This window comes from Echinococcus granulosus, assembly GCF_000524195.1.
Source record: "Echinococcus granulosus chromosome Unknown EG_S00016, whole genome shotgun sequence".
NCBI classification, from domain to species: Eukaryota; Metazoa; Platyhelminthes; class Cestoda; order Cyclophyllidea; family Taeniidae; genus Echinococcus; species Echinococcus granulosus.
The window spans coordinates 163,675-180,929 of NW_020170396.1; the positions used below are offsets into that span (position 1 = coordinate 163,675).

Consider the following 17,255-nt stretch of genomic DNA (forward strand, 5'->3'; position numbering starts at 1 on the left):
GCAAATCAAGATTTTGATCGAGTGTTTAAAACTGGGGGGTGGGATTTGAACATGTCGAAAGTACCACAATGCTAGCAAGATCTCAAAGTGTGTCTTAGTCAAAACCTTCTAGAGGCGGTGCAGAAGACGAGTTTGAAAACAAAATGCATTAATCATAGAAACAACATTCTTAGGGAGAAAAAATGGGATAAGTCACCCTTAGAATCATCTAAGAATTTAGTCAAACACCTGACTACTTTGGTGTTGAACTTGGCTTCAATACTTTCCTGTTATGAAATCGGAACCTAAAAGCAATTGTTTAATAAGTGAACCTTTGAAAAACTACAAATTTTAGGTTGATTCTTTTGAATTGGTCATTTGCCATGGTTAAAGTGCATGGCGCTTTCCTTCTTTACCATGACCTTACCAAGACAATGAAAATGTAATCAAATCAGGCTACACGAGCTGCACTGCTAGCGAAAAAAATTGTAAGTAAAACTGAGCTTAGTGCGAGGCTTGCTATATTCTAAAAATATGAATAAAATAGGTAGCCTACTATATGTTTAAGCCTTTTAAAGAGTAAGGCAGATTTTTAAAAATCTTGTTTTACCAATGAATTTCAGACTACTAATATACAATTTTAAAACTAGTGTACCCCTGAAGGCCTCTTCAGTGTGCTTTGGTTGCCAATGTAGCTCGCGGAGATTATTTCTTTGTTTAATGTAAACTACGATGGTATGGCAGAAGTGGATAAAACCTGTTTTTATTGCACTTTATACCATTGCCTTATGTATCGGTCTTCCATTCTGTATTGTCGCCCTGAAAAATGAATCCGCCAGTTCTATGACATTTGCCCGGTTCATTGGCGGTGTGTTTGTCCTCGGAGCTATTCCGATTTCGATTTGGACTATCTTGGAGCACCTGATTAGCTATACAAAGCCATATTTGCAAATACACATTATCCGGTAATCAAACCTTTATCATATTTACCCAACCTAGAATCTTGTGGATGGTCCCCATATATGCAGTTAACGCAGTATGTTTTGTCTGTTAGTTTCGCATTGGTGATTTTAGTGGTTCGCTCTCCGATTTCCCCAATACGCAATTTACTTTGACACACTTCGCGAATGCTACGAAGCTTACGCCATTTACAACTTTCTGGCGTTTCTGTTGAACTACCTTCGGAAAAAGGACGCCAATTTGAATAACCACCTGGCTTCCGTCCCCCAGGTGAAGCATATTGTCCCATTTTGTTGCCTGAAACCCTGGCAGATGGGAAGGTGTGCATAATTATTACTGGCTTCGAAATTCAACTTAGTTTATATTGATGTGCTGTTTCATTACAATCCATCAGTTACTATTTATAGACCTTTTATCGAACACTGTCGTCATGGCGTTTTACAGTATACTGTCATCCGCCCCATTACCACAATTATAGCTCTGTGAGTTCTAAATAATATCTTTTTCTTTGTTGAGACGAAAAAATCCGCAATTACCTTTGTTTTATCTTAACAGGATATGTGAAGTCTGCAAGGTATATGAAGAGACGAATTTCAGTCCAAGATACGCCTATGTGTACCTCACTGTAATCAACAACATTTCGCAAATTGTGCGTTTTTTAGTTAAAAATTAAGCCCATTCCTTCATTATCTCCCTCCCTTTTGCTGTTTTAGTGGGCACTCTACTGCCTGGTACTCTTCTATCAATGTACTCGGGCCGAGTTGAAGGAGATGAAGCCGATTTCAAAGTTCATTTGCGTCAAGTTTGTCGTTTTCATGTCATTTTGGTAAGCTCTTTGCACTACCACCTATTATCCATCGTAATGAATTTGTGTTGGTGACGACGATGTTTGCCTTTCATCTTCTCTCACCCTAGGCAATCTGTCCTGATTTCCATTCTCGCTGCTTCTGGAGTGATACGTCGTGTGGAGGCATGGAAACTGGAAGATGAACGATCCATTGGTATTGCATTTCAGGTAGGCTTTCTCCCCTTATTGGGTGCCTTTGGTCACCTATCTCCGTGGCCACTTTTGCAGTTTTATTTCCTCAAGCACACATAAAGAGCCTCGTTGAATCGCATTCTTTTAAAATGCATTGTGTGGACTGACACTACTATTAATCATAGGGTAAAACGTTCTTTGTGTGTGTGTCATTCAAAAGTTGTCGCACCTGCCTTATATCAATAGCAGACTTTGAAGCTAAAATTGATCCGGTTTGAACCTCCCTCATTTGGCTGGATAGCTAGCTACTCTTCGTTTGGTGTAAGAGTTTTCGACTGAATTGTCTCCACGCACTCCTTTGACCGATGCAGAACTTCATGTTCTTAGTCGTAACTCACTTTGGGTGAATTGAGTATTTCGTTGTGATGTGCGCGAATTGGTTAGGACGTTCATTTGATAACCACAATAATGAAAGAAAAAAAACTAAAGTTTAGTACCACTGCTCTTGTCCTAGGTATATTTAGGTGTCGATCATAATTTACATGGGTAGGGGAGCATTTTTCCTATTTCTAATATTATAGTGGACAATATTTAAGACGACTTCGCGGTATGCTATTCATTTGTGGTAATACGTTCATGAAACCAGTTTGTTCATTCTGTCTGCTCTTATTAAAATCGTTTAATCGTAATATTTATCTAAAATTATGAATAGAAAAATATTTATCTCGATAACACTATGAATCAATTACTTGCGCAACTGAAAAGTCAAAAGTTAACCTCAATAGCCATTGAAGACCCTTTTTGGCCCGTACCTTTTACTGTGCTGCCATTTATTCAATATCTTGTAATTTAGCTTTACCATCGTATCCAGAAATTCCAACACTTAGTGGCAAAATATATACTCTAGAAGTGAAATGTTAAGCTTGAACATCTCCAGGATCGTCTTTGGGCAGAAGCGACCCCGAAACTACTTTCTAATTCACCATTGGATGTAATTGGGGCGCTAATATGAGGACATTAATCAAAGAGCCCTTAAAAATTTTAGTCTATCATGATTGGTGTACACTGGTTATAAAAGTCGGGGCTTAAGTGGTGGTGCTTGCCACTCTTCAGTGGCGTACTGATTCGGCCAGTATATTGTTATGGCATCGCCCGCCAAGTTGACTTCGTCCTCTTCACCTCGTCATCTGGTAAAGTGAAAACAGCAAAGCTTGCTCACACGCGCCGCATATTGGATCTGTTACGCAGTGTCATCTTCGAGAAAACCTTGGCAGAAGAAAAGGAGGCTGTAGTTTAGTTGACGAAAACGGGGACATAGTGGAAGAGATTAATTCGAGCCTCGCTCTGAGCAGGCGATGGTTGGAGTGGCGGCAAGGCCTTTGAGTTCAGTCTTGGCACCAACTATGGCGGCGGTGATGAAGGTGGAGTTGCCGAAGATGCAGGGTGGAGGCTCCGCTTTCATGTGGAAGTACATAGACAGTGAATGGAAGTGTGAATTGTGGAATAGGCGAATGTTGAATGTCAATCAAGGTAGACTAGAGGTACATTACTGGACTTCAGACTGAAATTGAAAATTATCTGCTCTTTTTTCACATTGTATAATCTAACCATGTGCAGTGCGCTCACCAACAGGATGGTTGTATCAAATTTGCAAAGAAGAGTAAGGTGCTAACAAATAAACTTCATTGTTGCTGTTTCAACTTCTTTGGTGTGATTTCTATCTGACAGGAAAAGATTCTATGTGAAAATAAAGTTTTGTCATCCTTTTACTTATCATCCTCAAAGGATGTTTGGATCCATAACAACTGGTCACAAATTGTAGGTAACTGAGGAGAAGAATCGTAGCGGGTTTATTGGAAATGATGTAGAAGGATTTAGCGAAGCTGAACATTTCATTTTCACTTCCTCAACATTATTTGGATTTTGAAGAAATCTAGTGTAGATGTAATCCCTGTTCTTTGCTATATTTTTAGAATTTCGCAGTGTGTATTGAGATGTTCATTGCAGCGGTGGGACATCACTTCGCCTTCACCGCGGCACCCTATCACGACGCTAGTGTGCCTCGCACGCCTTGTTGCTACTCATGGTGGTCGATGCTCGACATCTCCGATGTCAAACGCGACGTCGTCCAGCACGTTCGACATGTCGGTGAGTCGCCAACTTCCTCCAAATTGTTGACATTTCGTACCCAACCTTGCATTAATTTTCCCTTCGAAGAGGGTGGGGGACACTTTTAGCTTCAAATATAATCATGAAGCATCTCTAGCAGGTTGTTTTGCACCTGGACAATGTTCTACGGCGGAAACGTGCTTTAGGCAAATTGTCACCTACCGAAAAGCAAAATCTGTTTATTTTAAAGTAGTATAATAGGGCTTTGTTCTGTATTTGCTTCTTTTTACTCACTGTTTACCGTTTTGATGGTTATGAGTAGCGCGCCTGGGTTTTCCCTCATTCTTTTATCTGTGTGACCAGTTATCAAATCCTCATGCAAATTTATAAGTGATTATTCCACATCCAGCCATTACAGAAAACTTGAGGCTGGTGTGTTTGCCAACATTCGCCGCAGTTTTATAGCTCCTCTGTCGTGATTTTTTGAAGATCCAGGCATCGAAGCTGGTACTGTTTTTCTATGATATTTAGGTGCGTTATCTAACCAGGGAAGCCTGGCTTACCATCTTCAGCAGCGTCCGACAAGCCCGTTGTTAACATGCACAAGGGAGGGGACATTAGTAGTCTGGGTTACGTGAACATACCCTTGTTTTGCATTACAGTGCACTGAAAAGTTTTGCATTGTCAAATATGCAAATGAAGGCAAACCTTTTTCCTTCGAGTAACGTCAGGTTTAGGTATCTTTGCAATTTGACTAGGGAATTGTTGAAATTCCAACAAAAGTGCATTACGTAGAGGGCTTCGTGCATTTTACCCGTCTTTCTGAATAAAATCTCTACGATTTTTTGTGCTAAAATATCCTCTTATACCACGGCTTATTTCACTATTGCTGAAAATAACTACACTTCAGCTTACAGCTCTAGAAATGAGGTTCACTGTCTATCCCGTCTTTTTACAAGAAAATATCTGACAATAAAAAGGAATAGGGGATGAAAAAGAGTGCTCAATTCCTTAGAATAGGTTTTAATTCTGATGACTACACGTCCGGAAATCCAAGAAGCGAAATATTCATGAAAATTTCCAGCTATCCACTTCCGCTTCACCCAGGATGTATGGGAAGATTCAGTCCTTCTGAATCGCTGGACCCACTTCAGAATGTTAGGCTATTCTCTTGCAACAAAGGATTCGTATTTGAGTTAGAGGTCCGAACCGATGTGAATTGACATAAACGCCACACAAAAACTTGATTTAAAGATGGAAGAGATGGCATCGTTTTAAATATATCTTGTCCTCAAAACTCCCTGTGCAGTTTCAAGTAGGAGTCAGGGGCCTATACATCGCATTTTCTTGATTGATACACATAATGCCAAGTTGCTTTTCTGACAGTAGATTATGTGCTAGATTTTAAAGACTTCTCTTTGCTACGTGTAGGCACCACAGTCGGTTTCATTGGGTCTGCCAGTCGTCTCTTCCAGCCATTGCCTCGCACATCCGTGGTGCCCGGATTGGCACGATCTCGCGCCTTCGCTGCCGCGTCTTTGGAGAGAGATAGCAGCAGCCGAATTAATGCCGGGGTAGACATCGAGTCCCAACCTCTCATACCTGCAGAAGATGACGAGAATGCGAGCAAAAGTAGTAGAAGGAAAGGGACTCTCTCACATCACCACTGGCCTCCCGATCGCCTGGCGCCTGATACGCCCTGGGGCGATGATGATGGTGACGATAGCCGTGATGAGAAACATGCGTTGAGGGAGGAAGAAGAGGCGGATAATGAGGAAGATGAAGGTGGCTTCGTTTTTGTCCGTCCGGAGTTCATCAGCGTGCCCCAGGAGTTGCCAAAGCTCTAGCATTTTGTCTTTCATTGTTAATCCATTGGTCAGACATCCAGCTTTGTGCATGTTTCAAAGCGCACCTCTCCAGCCAGTCAATAGACAAATAAATGCCTTTGCTCTTCCAATCTCTTTGATTACAAACCTATTGTTTTTTAAACCTCTGCCAATTCTGCTTGCTACCTCGTTGCGCTCGTTCTTGCCGTTCTTTTAAGCTGTTTTTCGTGGAGTCTAAAATAAAGCCAATGTCGTATTAGAGCTAGTAACCTTTTGAGATGACAAAAAAGCAATCAATCTAGACTGCTTTTAACTTATTGTCAGAGCCATCTTTTTTTCTGTATTCTTTTTACACGGTAGCTTGTGCCACTAGAAATCGTTGGTTTTTTGCTGTTTCTGGCCACATTTTGACCAATGCTTGAAAACTTCCGGATTTTCAAATACTTGTGATTGCAGTTTCGAATGAAGTACCACCATGTCAGTTTTTTTAAGCTTCCCCCTTCACAGGACAATGCTAGTTGGTGATTATGTAGCATCACGAGGAGCTCATGACGGCAAGTAATGCAAAAATGTGCATAAAATGTTTTTTTTTTCACTTCCCATTCTAGAATTTCCGTCTCCTCATCTACGTAGGTCATGCTTCACTAACTCTGAGTCCTCTCTTACCCATTAAAATAAGTTATTGAGTAATATCAAACTGACAAAGTTCTCTGTATTCGCTTACAGCCTTTGTCAAGACCTTTTCATCGTATTTCCACCGTCTCATTTCCATAATTTTAGTTACAGAAATACAAGTTGGTTGGTTTTGCTGACGATGTAATGATCTAAGCCTTGTGTTTTTGTTAAAATCAGTCGCCTATTATCATATACTGCTACATCTCCCAAAAGAAAGCAACATGGTAATTGCTGCAATAACCACGTGAAAGGTCGTAATTTTTGTAGCTTAGGGAAATTATAGAGTGGGTGGCTCTTCTTGCCCCAATTACTCGCTACACATGGAAAACTGCCATTAGTTTTAATTCTCTGTTAAGGGTAACGGAGGTTTTGCAGCTTTTTATTCTAAAGCCGCTGTAGTAGGTGGAGAATTTGCGCTGTGCCTATGTCTTTCGCCCTTCCTAGTTGTGTGGGATTAGTCGGAAGGGGTGACAGAGGTTGAACAAATGAGGCTACCACTCTTCACTTATTGTCGTTACGATAAGATGCTATGCCTTCTGTCCATACGCTTTTGGCATTCGTTCAACTTTTGTACGGTTAAGTAGATCTTGAACTGGCCATGTTTTGCAGGCGTTACGGCAACAACGCTAACTGACGCGGCTGAGATGTTTGCAACTGACGTAATCACTGTCGCCGCACACTTTGTTCTAGCTTGTCAACAGCTATGGAATGTTTGTGTTTAGGTTATAAGCTTGTAAGAGTTCCAGTCGAGACAAACACTGCCAAAAATAAACTGTCGCCATCAATATAGCTGTTTTATAATTTACCAGAAGACGTGAGGGTGATTTGCTGAGTACAGTTGGTGAGTGCCAGGTTGCCTCTACATGAACCTTTAGCACAAACATGTGTGTAAGCGTTATGGTCTTCCTGATGGATACTTGGTCCGTTTACTGCCCATAAATTAAAAAAGAATAGTCGCGAAACTGAAGCCCGTGTTCAAAACAGTGATGACACCTCTCCAAAACACTTTAAAACCACATAATTTCCGTGCAGAATTTATCAATCGACAATACTTAATGCATTAATATCTGCCATTAATAATTAATAAGTATAAGTTCACCCCCGACACCTAAATATTGGTCAAGGAAATTTTTGATAAGTCCATTTTTTGGAGATTGGGAATGGGATCGTGATATAAAAGCCTCTTTAATTTCTTTCAGGTCACCGATTATGCCTCGAGGAAGAAGGTTGATGGTGCCAAAATCAACCAAAGGTAAGCTTTCTGTTCTTTTTTATAAAAAACAGGAAAGCCTTGATCAGAGAGTCCCATTTTTTATCTGTTTTAGGTGACTCGACACGGCAGGTTTCGCTCATGGCGTTTGTCCGACCGGTTTGTACACACATTTATGTGCAGGCGATGAAGTTCAGAGCCCTCTTAATATCATTTTATGTTACTTTATTTAGACCACAGTAACGACCGCAGGCGCGGAGCCAGGCGCCTCGACGAGCGCTGGACCGCCAGAGCCAGGTAGACAAACAAATCAAGTTATTTGCTTGACAGCAGTGCTGCCTTAGCGACCATCAGGATTTGAGAGCCTCTTTTTTTCCTTATGGTTTTTACTTGTAGTCAGGCTAAAATCTTGCTCCCAAAGTTGAATTTGTGACTTCAAGTTAGGCAATAAATTAAGAATTAAGTTCTTTTTTTGTACTGTATTGCAAGAGTACCTATTTTTTATAAGATAGCGAAATACGTTCGTTGGATTAATTGCGGTAAAGATTAAATACTTGTAGACAACCTTTTAAAACACTTTAGCTGTTGAAATAATCACCGTTGAAACTTTCAGTCCTTTCCCAATAAGACGCAAGCTTACAAATTCCAAATCTTATGTAACGTTTTAACACTCGAGAAAAAATAGCTCACCCAGCCACTTCTATCTTCTATTTCCCAATTGTCTATCCTACTTTGCATACAGTAATTCGATTCTTTGGTGCTAATGACAAGAAAAGACGGCAATTGTCACATGGGGAAGTGTGAGACGAATGGGTAGAATTGGCCAAAGGTGGCATCTCCCTTCCGTTTCACTGTGAGATGTACATTTTTTTTTTCACTGGACATATCTGCGGCGATGAATCGAGTTTTTTAGCAGGAGTAAGGTTTACTTTCCACCGGCCGAATGACTAGCCTTGTCTACCTCGGCTCTTTCTGAAGAAGAGGAGGGAGGGGGAAAAGGTTGTCTCATGAAGTGAACAATTCACGATTGAGCAAGTGTGGTCGCGGTATGGCGCACCTACACGAAGGTGTGGTCTTGTGGAAAATAAGTGGTACATGCCTTAAGAGAGTGGGGTGTGTAGTGCGTGGATTGTTCCAGGATATACAATGATTTTATCTGTTTTTTTTTGCTGGCATTTTGAATTTACATAGAAGTCATTTGTACTTTCAAATTACTCATTGTTTAGCTAACAGGCTAAGATTCGTGGGGCGTGAAGTAAGTGAAGAAGATTATCATGATGATTTTTAAAATTTACCGTCATTTGTTACTAATGCATGACATTTGCACCCGTTTATTTGTTAGCCTCCAAAATGACTTCCCATTCTCACTTTAGGCGCAGACTGATTGTTTTATCACTCACATTAAAAATTTCTGCAAGTTTTTGATGTTACCTGTAGATTATTTTTTTCAACAGTGGGAACTATTCATAACCAAGTATTTCGTTTCTTCCTAAACTTGATGCGTTTTAAGGTGATTCATCTGCATGGCTTTGTACGTTAGTTGTTTTTAACCCTCACGGTGCTCAAATTTTTCCTTCACCATCTAAATGATGTAATGAGACCCTGATAAACGCATTCTCATCTACTGTTGTATTCTGAACACTTAATAGCTTGATTTGGATCTTTACAGCCTCTCCTGAGCCCAACACATCGATAATTTTTGGCACTCCCGAGGCCTCAATCGCCCCTGCCAAGGGCTTTAAATCCTCCACCGGTGACATTGTCCAACCTCCCCTTCCTACACGACCCCAGCCCTCCTCCTCTACTCGATTGTACCGAAAGCCACGTAGATCCAGTTTTGTGACTCAACGTCACATCCTCGTTATGGCAAAACGAGCCGCTGAGGGTCGTACTGATGCCGTCTCTCGCGAGGGTGATTACAATGGTCTCAACTACGCTCCGATTCAGCAAGTCAATTTCGGTGCTCCTTCCTCCCGCACCACAATTGCGAGTCAGCGTGCTAGAAAGATGGTTCAAATGGCAGTCAGTAAGGGCTCACAGAGCAAAACTCGTCCAACGAAACGAGTTGCTAGTGATGTTGCCGAAGCTTCTACGGATAGAAGTGTCGTCTTCGAGGATGGCAGCGAGGCCGCACCGCCATTGACCAAGGCGAGACAGGCCCCGAACCTGGACAGTCAGGAGATGCATGTTTTGAATGAGGTTTTTAGCAATTGTGTGGATAGTGGTGGGTCGCCAAAAGCGAACTCTGGGTTGACTGTGCGTTCGAGCATGGAGAAGAAGACACTTAAAGAATCTTCAGTGGAGAACGTTGTCTTGGAATCATCCTTTGTTGATGCATTAGATGAAGAATGGGGGAGTGTATTTAATAAGTGAGTTTATAAACGGTGTTTTTACTCGGCACGCTTGGTACCAGCGCCATGCATACGTTATGTCCAGGTTTTCTTGCCTGAATCCGCTTGTTACAAATGTGGCATTTTTTTGCTGGTTTTTGATAAATTGGATCCTTTGGGACAGAGGAAAGTGATATGCTTAATGTTTTAAGAGCAGCTGAATTGGTCACTTCAATTGTGCAAATATTGGTGCCATAAAAGAACTGTAAGACATTTGGGCAGCACTAATTTTTGAAAAAATCTTATTCTTCTTACTTTTTCATCGTTAAATGTCCAATTGTTATATTTTTTTCCTGATTTTCTTCGTAGCCAAGCGGAACTGAAAACACAAGTCCCTCTCACTTCTGAAGTGAAACGACATCCATGGTATCGATGCCGAGTGATGGAGGTCACGGAAAGTGGGTGCGTTTTTCGCTTTTTCAAATTTTGCCTCTGACTGATCTTTCGTAAAGCGCACTTATTAGTGGTTCTTCATTTCTTGAAGCCTCGAAACACTTTGAGCTGACCACGGAAAATTTTGAGTTCATGGATGGTGCTCGAACACGGGTGAGGTCGTGCTTTAAGTTTTAACGACGATTAATGGCGTAGTAACCGGGTCCTTTCATGCTATATTGGGAATTTGTCCGTTGGCTGTGTCTCGTCCAACAACATGGAGCGCAAAACCCCATACAAACTCCGTACTTAAAAAATATTTAGGAGGGTATAAGTTCACCTCTTACTTCATTTGACCACTTCATCATAAGTAGTCAGCTGCTGTACTTCTGCGCATTCATTTTGTGTGCGTGAATTGACACCCAAAACGCCATTACTTGTCAAGGGCTCTCTTCAAATTTCTTTTTTGTCCTCTCTTAACAGCCATTCAAAAGTAGTCTCTACGATTTGTCTGGATACGCAGGCATCCCCCACAGTTCATCTCTCGGGATCGTGGTAAGTAAATTTGCGTTTTTACTGCTTATCATAAATTTGTTTTAAGTTAATATTAAATTATCTTCAAAAGCTACCCAAAAGATAGGCGATTACCAAAGTAGGTGGGCTAGAGTAAGTGATAGCTTGTTTACCTCTAGAAATAAGCTTGTCTCGTAGTGAAAGGGCTGTAGATTGTAATGCTTATTACTTCCACAAGTAGAGAATCTTAAGAGGCTCTCTGGAATTATTTTATTTCTACTTCAAAACTGCTCAAGATTATTTTACTTGGATGTTAGTTTTGTTTAGATTCATCGAGTTCAACTGAAATCTAATTCCTTTGTTTTTAAGTGTGATATTTTAATTTTCCTTCGTCAACTTGCTTTGCCTTTTCCGAAATTTGTGCTTGAAGAATTCACAATCACACAGCACTGTTAAAGATTCAGGTCAAAATAATGGGAAGACGTAATGGCCAGGCCACTTGTACACAAGCGATCTATCAGCAAAGGTCCTTCTGTGGCACTCGAGGTACCACTGCAGGATGCTTTGTAATATGCCTACAAGTGAAAAAGGGGAGAATTGGGGGGTTGGAAGAAAGCCATTTTCATGGGTGGCCTGAATAGATATTTATCCCACTTGCTTAAAAATCTAATTCTGATTTGTCGAAGCAGCTCGGATGGTGTTATAGTTAATTAAGGCAACTATCATTCCATTGTCTGCTTTTGACATCGTCTTTGTTGGTCTCAGTGGTATGTTTTTCGTGTCGCCTGTCGGAAATACACGATAAATTGGAACGAACTGTGCAATAGGAACGAAGATCACGTGACACTTATCTGATTCCAACGGGAAGACCTCCGAATTTGATGATTGTGGTGTGGCCCGTAGATGTCGATGTGATCGAATTAATGGGCTTGACGAGACTCTACAGGGAATGCATTTATAACACTCAGTTTCCACAGGAATACCTATTTGGAGGTGAAGGTAATTCAACGAAGTACACAGTGTAATGTGGCCACTCGAAGCTAATGCTTAATTTCCCACTTTTTTATGCTATTCAGCAGCCTATTGAAGTTTTCCTCACATTCCTGCAATATCTAGTATACTTGGACCCTTAATTTCGACTCGTGGTTGTGCTTTTGTATCAATTTCGCAAGTTGCGATTTTGTTTGCTGCTTTTCGTTTGTTCATTTTTGCTGTCACTTTTCTGCTGGATGTGCGATAGAAATACTCGCAACAGATGCTTTTCCCCAAAAATTTTTCCGTAGTAAACATCCAAATTCATTGGGCTTAAATTTCCCCGAATTTTCGTCCGAAGCGACCAACTTTCCTTTCAAGCAGTGTTGAAATTTGTTAAGTACATTCCATTGGGCCACCCTCTGAAGCTATTGTAGGGCATCATGGTGGAGAATAAACCACTGGAAGCTGAAAATAAAAAAACAATTAGAAAAATAAAACAATTAAGTGAACTGTTGTTTCTTGAATAGAACTGGCGCAATCACAATCAAAATCTCACTGAGACGAGGAGCCACGTGGAATAATGCTAACGTTGAAAGGCTAGGGAAAAGCTATTCTGCCCAAAAATTTTTAAGATATTATCACTTAAACTCTCTCTACTCTACAAACTACATGACTTTTCTGAATTTCCGGTCAAGTTTTCCTATTCAGGTATATTTATGCTACAGGAAACAGTGCTTTATCCACAGTTTCTGGGCCTGGATTTATGAAAAATGCAGTGGGGGCTTATGTTTTGCAGATTTTTCGGTGGGGTATTTGACTTTGAAGGCCTGTTTCGCCATTGAAAATTCACCAAAATCTCGTTTTTTGCCTTCCTTTTTACCATCCCGTGTTGACCCCAATTGGGAAAAGGTGTCCTCGTGGCACACTCAAATGCGATATGTGCATTTGCAAGCTAGCCCGCAGATTTCCTTCCCAATTTTGAATTCTAGTCGTTAGAACCATTGGTTCACCATCAGGTCACCGAAAGACCTTTGCAACATTATTTTCTCTTAAGCGGGTCGAGTCGTTGCAACTATTAATTCACTAGCACATGGACGCTGCTGAACCACTGTCAGTGGCACTATTTTGCTTAAAATCGCAGTGCTTTTTACATCTTGTAGACATTTGGATTTGTTTATATATGAAATCAAGGTATGGAGACAGGCTTTGAGGCAATTTTCTGTTTATTTTGCTCTCGTTTTAATTTATGCAAAGCGAAATCTAGCCTCCTATGCGATTAGTTTAATTAATCTTGCCTACTTGGTAACATGCGTAAATTTAAGTCCAGCTTCTATCACAACTGGTTAATTTATGATCACGGCTAAAATCCTCAGCCATTCGCTTTGTTTATTTCCCAAGCTGTCCACTTTTCGTTGTTGGTATGTGAAAATAAACCTATTTCAGGAAAAATTGGAGGGTGCACTGGAAAAGGTAATTACAGAAGGGTATAAGAACTTCCAGAAGAAAATCAAATTAAGATTTTAGAGAGTGGATTCTCTAGTCTTTTACATGAGGGAACTGAACATTGATACTTTTAAAGCTATTTTTAAATCAACATTCAGAATTTGTCTTAGTGACTCTAGCGAAGCTCTCCAGCAATGTATCTCGCTTTTGATGCATTTTTAAATGCTCGTGCGAGATGGCTTTTCCTCAGCGATGCCGTTGTTGAAAATGGCCATGCCGTAGAACGACTTTCTTTCCAATTTTCACTAACAGTTTTTATGGCGGCAAAATCCATCTGGCTGGTTTTTTTGCCTTGCCGATTCCTATTAAACAAATTTACATGTGTCAACAGTTCATGCAAATTCACTAACGCTTAACAGGTGACCACTGGTTTTTCCTACACACCTGCTTTCAGCTCATTTACATTGATATTAATTTAGCCTTTATTTATGTCTGGCTTGTTTATGTCAAAGGCTAGTCACCGTCAGGAACGGTAATATTTGCGGAGACGTGGTGTATTGCGCTGTCCAGTAGGGATGGGGGTTGCTGCCCCCTGACAGGTTGACAAGCCCTGCCCACCTTGTCCGCTTTTGAAGAAGAAAAGGAAGGTGTTAACCTTACAGAAATTAGAGTTGCATGGAGTTGAACTACTTTATCCACAAGTGTTGTTTTCACCTTGTGAACAATTCACAATTGAGCAATTGTGGCTGCGGTACGGCGCACACACACGAAGGAAGTGTGGTCTTGTAGGAATAAAATTATGCGTACCCTAAGAGAGAGTGGGGTGTGTAGTGAGTGAATCGTTTGGGGGTGTCTGATTTTACTTGTTTGCTTGCTTAAATGTTCAGTACCTTTAAAAGTCGCATTCCCATCACAAGCTCACCCCTCCTCATCCCAATTTAGTAATAGGATTGGCCGTCTTGAAGTGAAAATAGCTGCAAAGCATTTACTTTTACGCCATATAAATTTCTCACTACGGCTGGGCTTTCCACTATCGTACTATGCTTGATGTCTCCTGCAGATGCAAATTTACGTTCGCGAGTGCTGTCCCCGTTTTCAATTGACCCCATTCCTACACGCTGTCCTGTGGATGCTGCTGCCCCCTACCTTGATTAACAGTGTCAGCTGCTAGTGTCTAATAGGACAAGCTTATAATCTGCTACTGCATAGAGTTATCTCCGCAACATCACCTCTTTACATTTGTGGAAGCGAATTCCCAAGCTTGACTGAATTTGCCTTGGTACCTCTATCGCAACCGACTGAGTTGACTCATAATGATATGCGCTGTTTACTCTCTCCAAGTGTGTTGGGAATGAAGAAGTAAAAGTTTGTTTACCAGTACTGTCAAGGTTATTCTTCGCTTTCTGATGTGTTTTAAGCGTTATGAACAAAAATGACAAATTTGTGACTTGTATTTCTTATAGTGGCAACTGATTACAACAAAACGTGCGTCTTAAATAGATTGCTAAAGTTTTAACGAGGATGTAGGATCTCTGGTCTGAGAATAATTATTGTTTTATTTTTTGAGTAATAGTTATATTAATCAGTTTGGGCATTGTGAATGCTGGTGTTGTCATTAGAACAGTAAGCATCTGGGGTGCGATAGCTGATTTTCTGATGTGACCATGGCATCGAATGTGTTAAATAGGATAACAATTTCTCTCGTCACATAGGTACGACACACCACTTCAGGCGGGCGATATAATCAATCTGATCCCCAGTTCCATCGGGATCGAATCAACTACCACGTCCCCATTTTCCACGTGGAGCCTCTCCGATGACCCACTGCCGTCCGGTGTCACTACTCCTCCCCTTCTTGTCCTCCATCCCGAGATACTCATATCGGGCACCACGGTGGCTGCCTCAGCCAGAGGATGCGCTCGACGAGCGGTGCTGCAACACCTCTGGGATAGAGATGAGGCAGAGTCGACTATAGTGAGATCTTCTGACTTTGATTCTACCACCTCGACGTCGTTATCTGAAGGCGGTATAATGCTCGTGGGCAGCTTGGTACACAGGATCTTCCAGCAGGTAATTTCTGTTTCTGTGTCAGGGTGGATGTTCAACTTGTTCTGGGAAGTGTGCGAGACGTGTTGATGGTCTGTTTCGTGTAAAATTAATTCTCACTAAAGTTTGGGACGTTCAAAGACCCGGATGGAATGGACATTTTGAGACTATTTGAAGGTCACTTTCAGAACGATTAGCTTTATTCCTGATGAGCCAGTAGAAATTCCAGGCAGCGAGTGCGAGATGATACCTTTCATTTTATTGCGTCCACGATCACCTTTGCCTCCAATTACTGCTGACTGAAGAAGAGATAGAATAAGTGGTACCCTAATATGTTCAAGTACATTTGACCTCTGGAGGTTATTTTATGCCCGTTGACAATGTTTTCATGAGGCTTTCCTCTCTCGTACAGCATCATTGGTTTCGGTTTGTATCCCTGAAAATTTCATTGAGCTAATACTTGGTCGTAGATATGTAAAGTATAATGATGGGAAACTTTCGAAAATTCTTATGCTTAGGTTCGTAAAAAAGAAGGTTGGAGATAGACTGGCTATTTGTAATGTCCGAGCGTATCTTGTGACTACTTTTATCTGTCCGAAATTCGTCATCTTAAGTTGAAGTGTCTGTGAAACGTCCAAATATTATTATTTTTACTAATTTAGTGTACACATCATATCGTGGAGCAGTTACAAATGGTGTTATTTGTCTTTTCCGAAAACTACCAATACTGATCATAGGCTAGATCGTAATGGCTTAGGAGTGACAATAATTTTAGGCAGAGAAAGTGTTCGGCATCTAGAAGTCACTCAAAATCCACTATTGACGAAGAGGTATGTTCTACACCGGCTGACTGGGTCGAAATACTGCTTTGTTGGGCCTGTACGAAACACTGGTACTTGCTTTCTGTCTGAATTCAGTTCCAGAATAAGGAGAGATATTGTTAACTTAAGAACGATATGAGCTGCACAAAGCCCCTGGCTCGTTTCAAAGCCCAGAGATCATTTAATGTTCGTCAACAACATTGATTCAGGAAGGATAGTCACGATATTTTCCTAAATGTCTGCAGGTAATTCCATGGGACAGGTCTTATTCCCTTTCTCTTGGTTTGGTAATCGTTTTTGAAACCAAGCTTATTCTTATTTATGAATTGTTCAAAGCAAATCTTATCACTGCGGCGTGCATTAAATTCTTCACTCTCTTATGTTTCCGTAAAGGGGACAAAGCCAAAGGGGTTGTAGCTGGTTTCACTCGGGTCCTTCATGTAACGATTACCGCTTGCCAAGTTGGCTGATTTTACGAAAATGACAAGAAAATATCTGCATCTCATTAACAGCTTCCATTATGTATGGCACAGTAAAAGTTCTATCCCTTTTGTGGTCGTCATTCCCCGGGGGCAGTGCTGGTTGAAGGGATACCTTTATTTCAAGAATGATGGAAATTGATGTTTTCCCACTCAGGGAGTCTTTAGAAAGTTTTCCAAAGTGTTTAATGCTATACGCTTTCAGTCTCTTGCTTCCGCATTTGTCTATAAAACATGCGTTATGACAGTTTCCAAATTATGTTTCATGAAAACAAATTGACCGCAAGAAACTTTCGGAATGTTTCTGCGCTTTTAAGTTTGCGTATTTAACGAAGGATGTAGGAAAAGTAGTAGTGACTGTTTATGGCTAACTATTTCTGCTTGGCAAGCTGTCTTCTCTTGCGGTTTACTTTTCATGCTCGTAAGTCTTGAGTAAAAATAAACTGATAAACTTAGCGTAACTTGTACCATAAGGAAG

General features: G+C 40.9%; 1 protein-coding gene across 1 annotated transcript in view; it reads left to right on the forward strand. All coding sequences in view use genetic code 11, as the record gives it.

Moving 5' to 3' along the window:
- Positions 1-711: 711 nt before the first annotated feature.
- Positions 712-17,255, forward strand: part of EGR_03159 (Transmembrane protein 184C) — a gene marked incomplete at both ends in the record, with an annotated part of 44,579 nt that continues 28,035 nt past the window's right edge. The window contains 18 exons of the mRNA XM_024492408.1: positions 712-944; positions 979-1,015; positions 1,054-1,259; positions 1,347-1,421; positions 1,495-1,588; positions 1,653-1,765; positions 1,855-1,954; positions 3,892-4,066; positions 5,459-5,858; positions 7,728-7,780; positions 7,854-7,897; positions 7,972-8,035; positions 9,408-10,107; positions 10,438-10,530; positions 10,581-10,674; positions 10,984-11,055; positions 11,841-12,034; positions 15,144-15,501. Coding sequence (XP_024353082.1) covers positions 712-944; positions 979-1,015; positions 1,054-1,259; positions 1,347-1,421; positions 1,495-1,588; positions 1,653-1,765; positions 1,855-1,954; positions 3,892-4,066; positions 5,459-5,858; positions 7,728-7,780; positions 7,854-7,897; positions 7,972-8,035; positions 9,408-10,107; positions 10,438-10,530; positions 10,581-10,674; positions 10,984-11,055; positions 11,841-12,034; positions 15,144-15,501 — 3,105 coding nt within the window. The remainder of the gene's footprint in view (positions 945-978; positions 1,016-1,053; positions 1,260-1,346; positions 1,422-1,494; positions 1,589-1,652; positions 1,766-1,854; positions 1,955-3,891; positions 4,067-5,458; positions 5,859-7,727; positions 7,781-7,853; positions 7,898-7,971; positions 8,036-9,407; positions 10,108-10,437; positions 10,531-10,580; positions 10,675-10,983; positions 11,056-11,840; positions 12,035-15,143; positions 15,502-17,255) is intronic.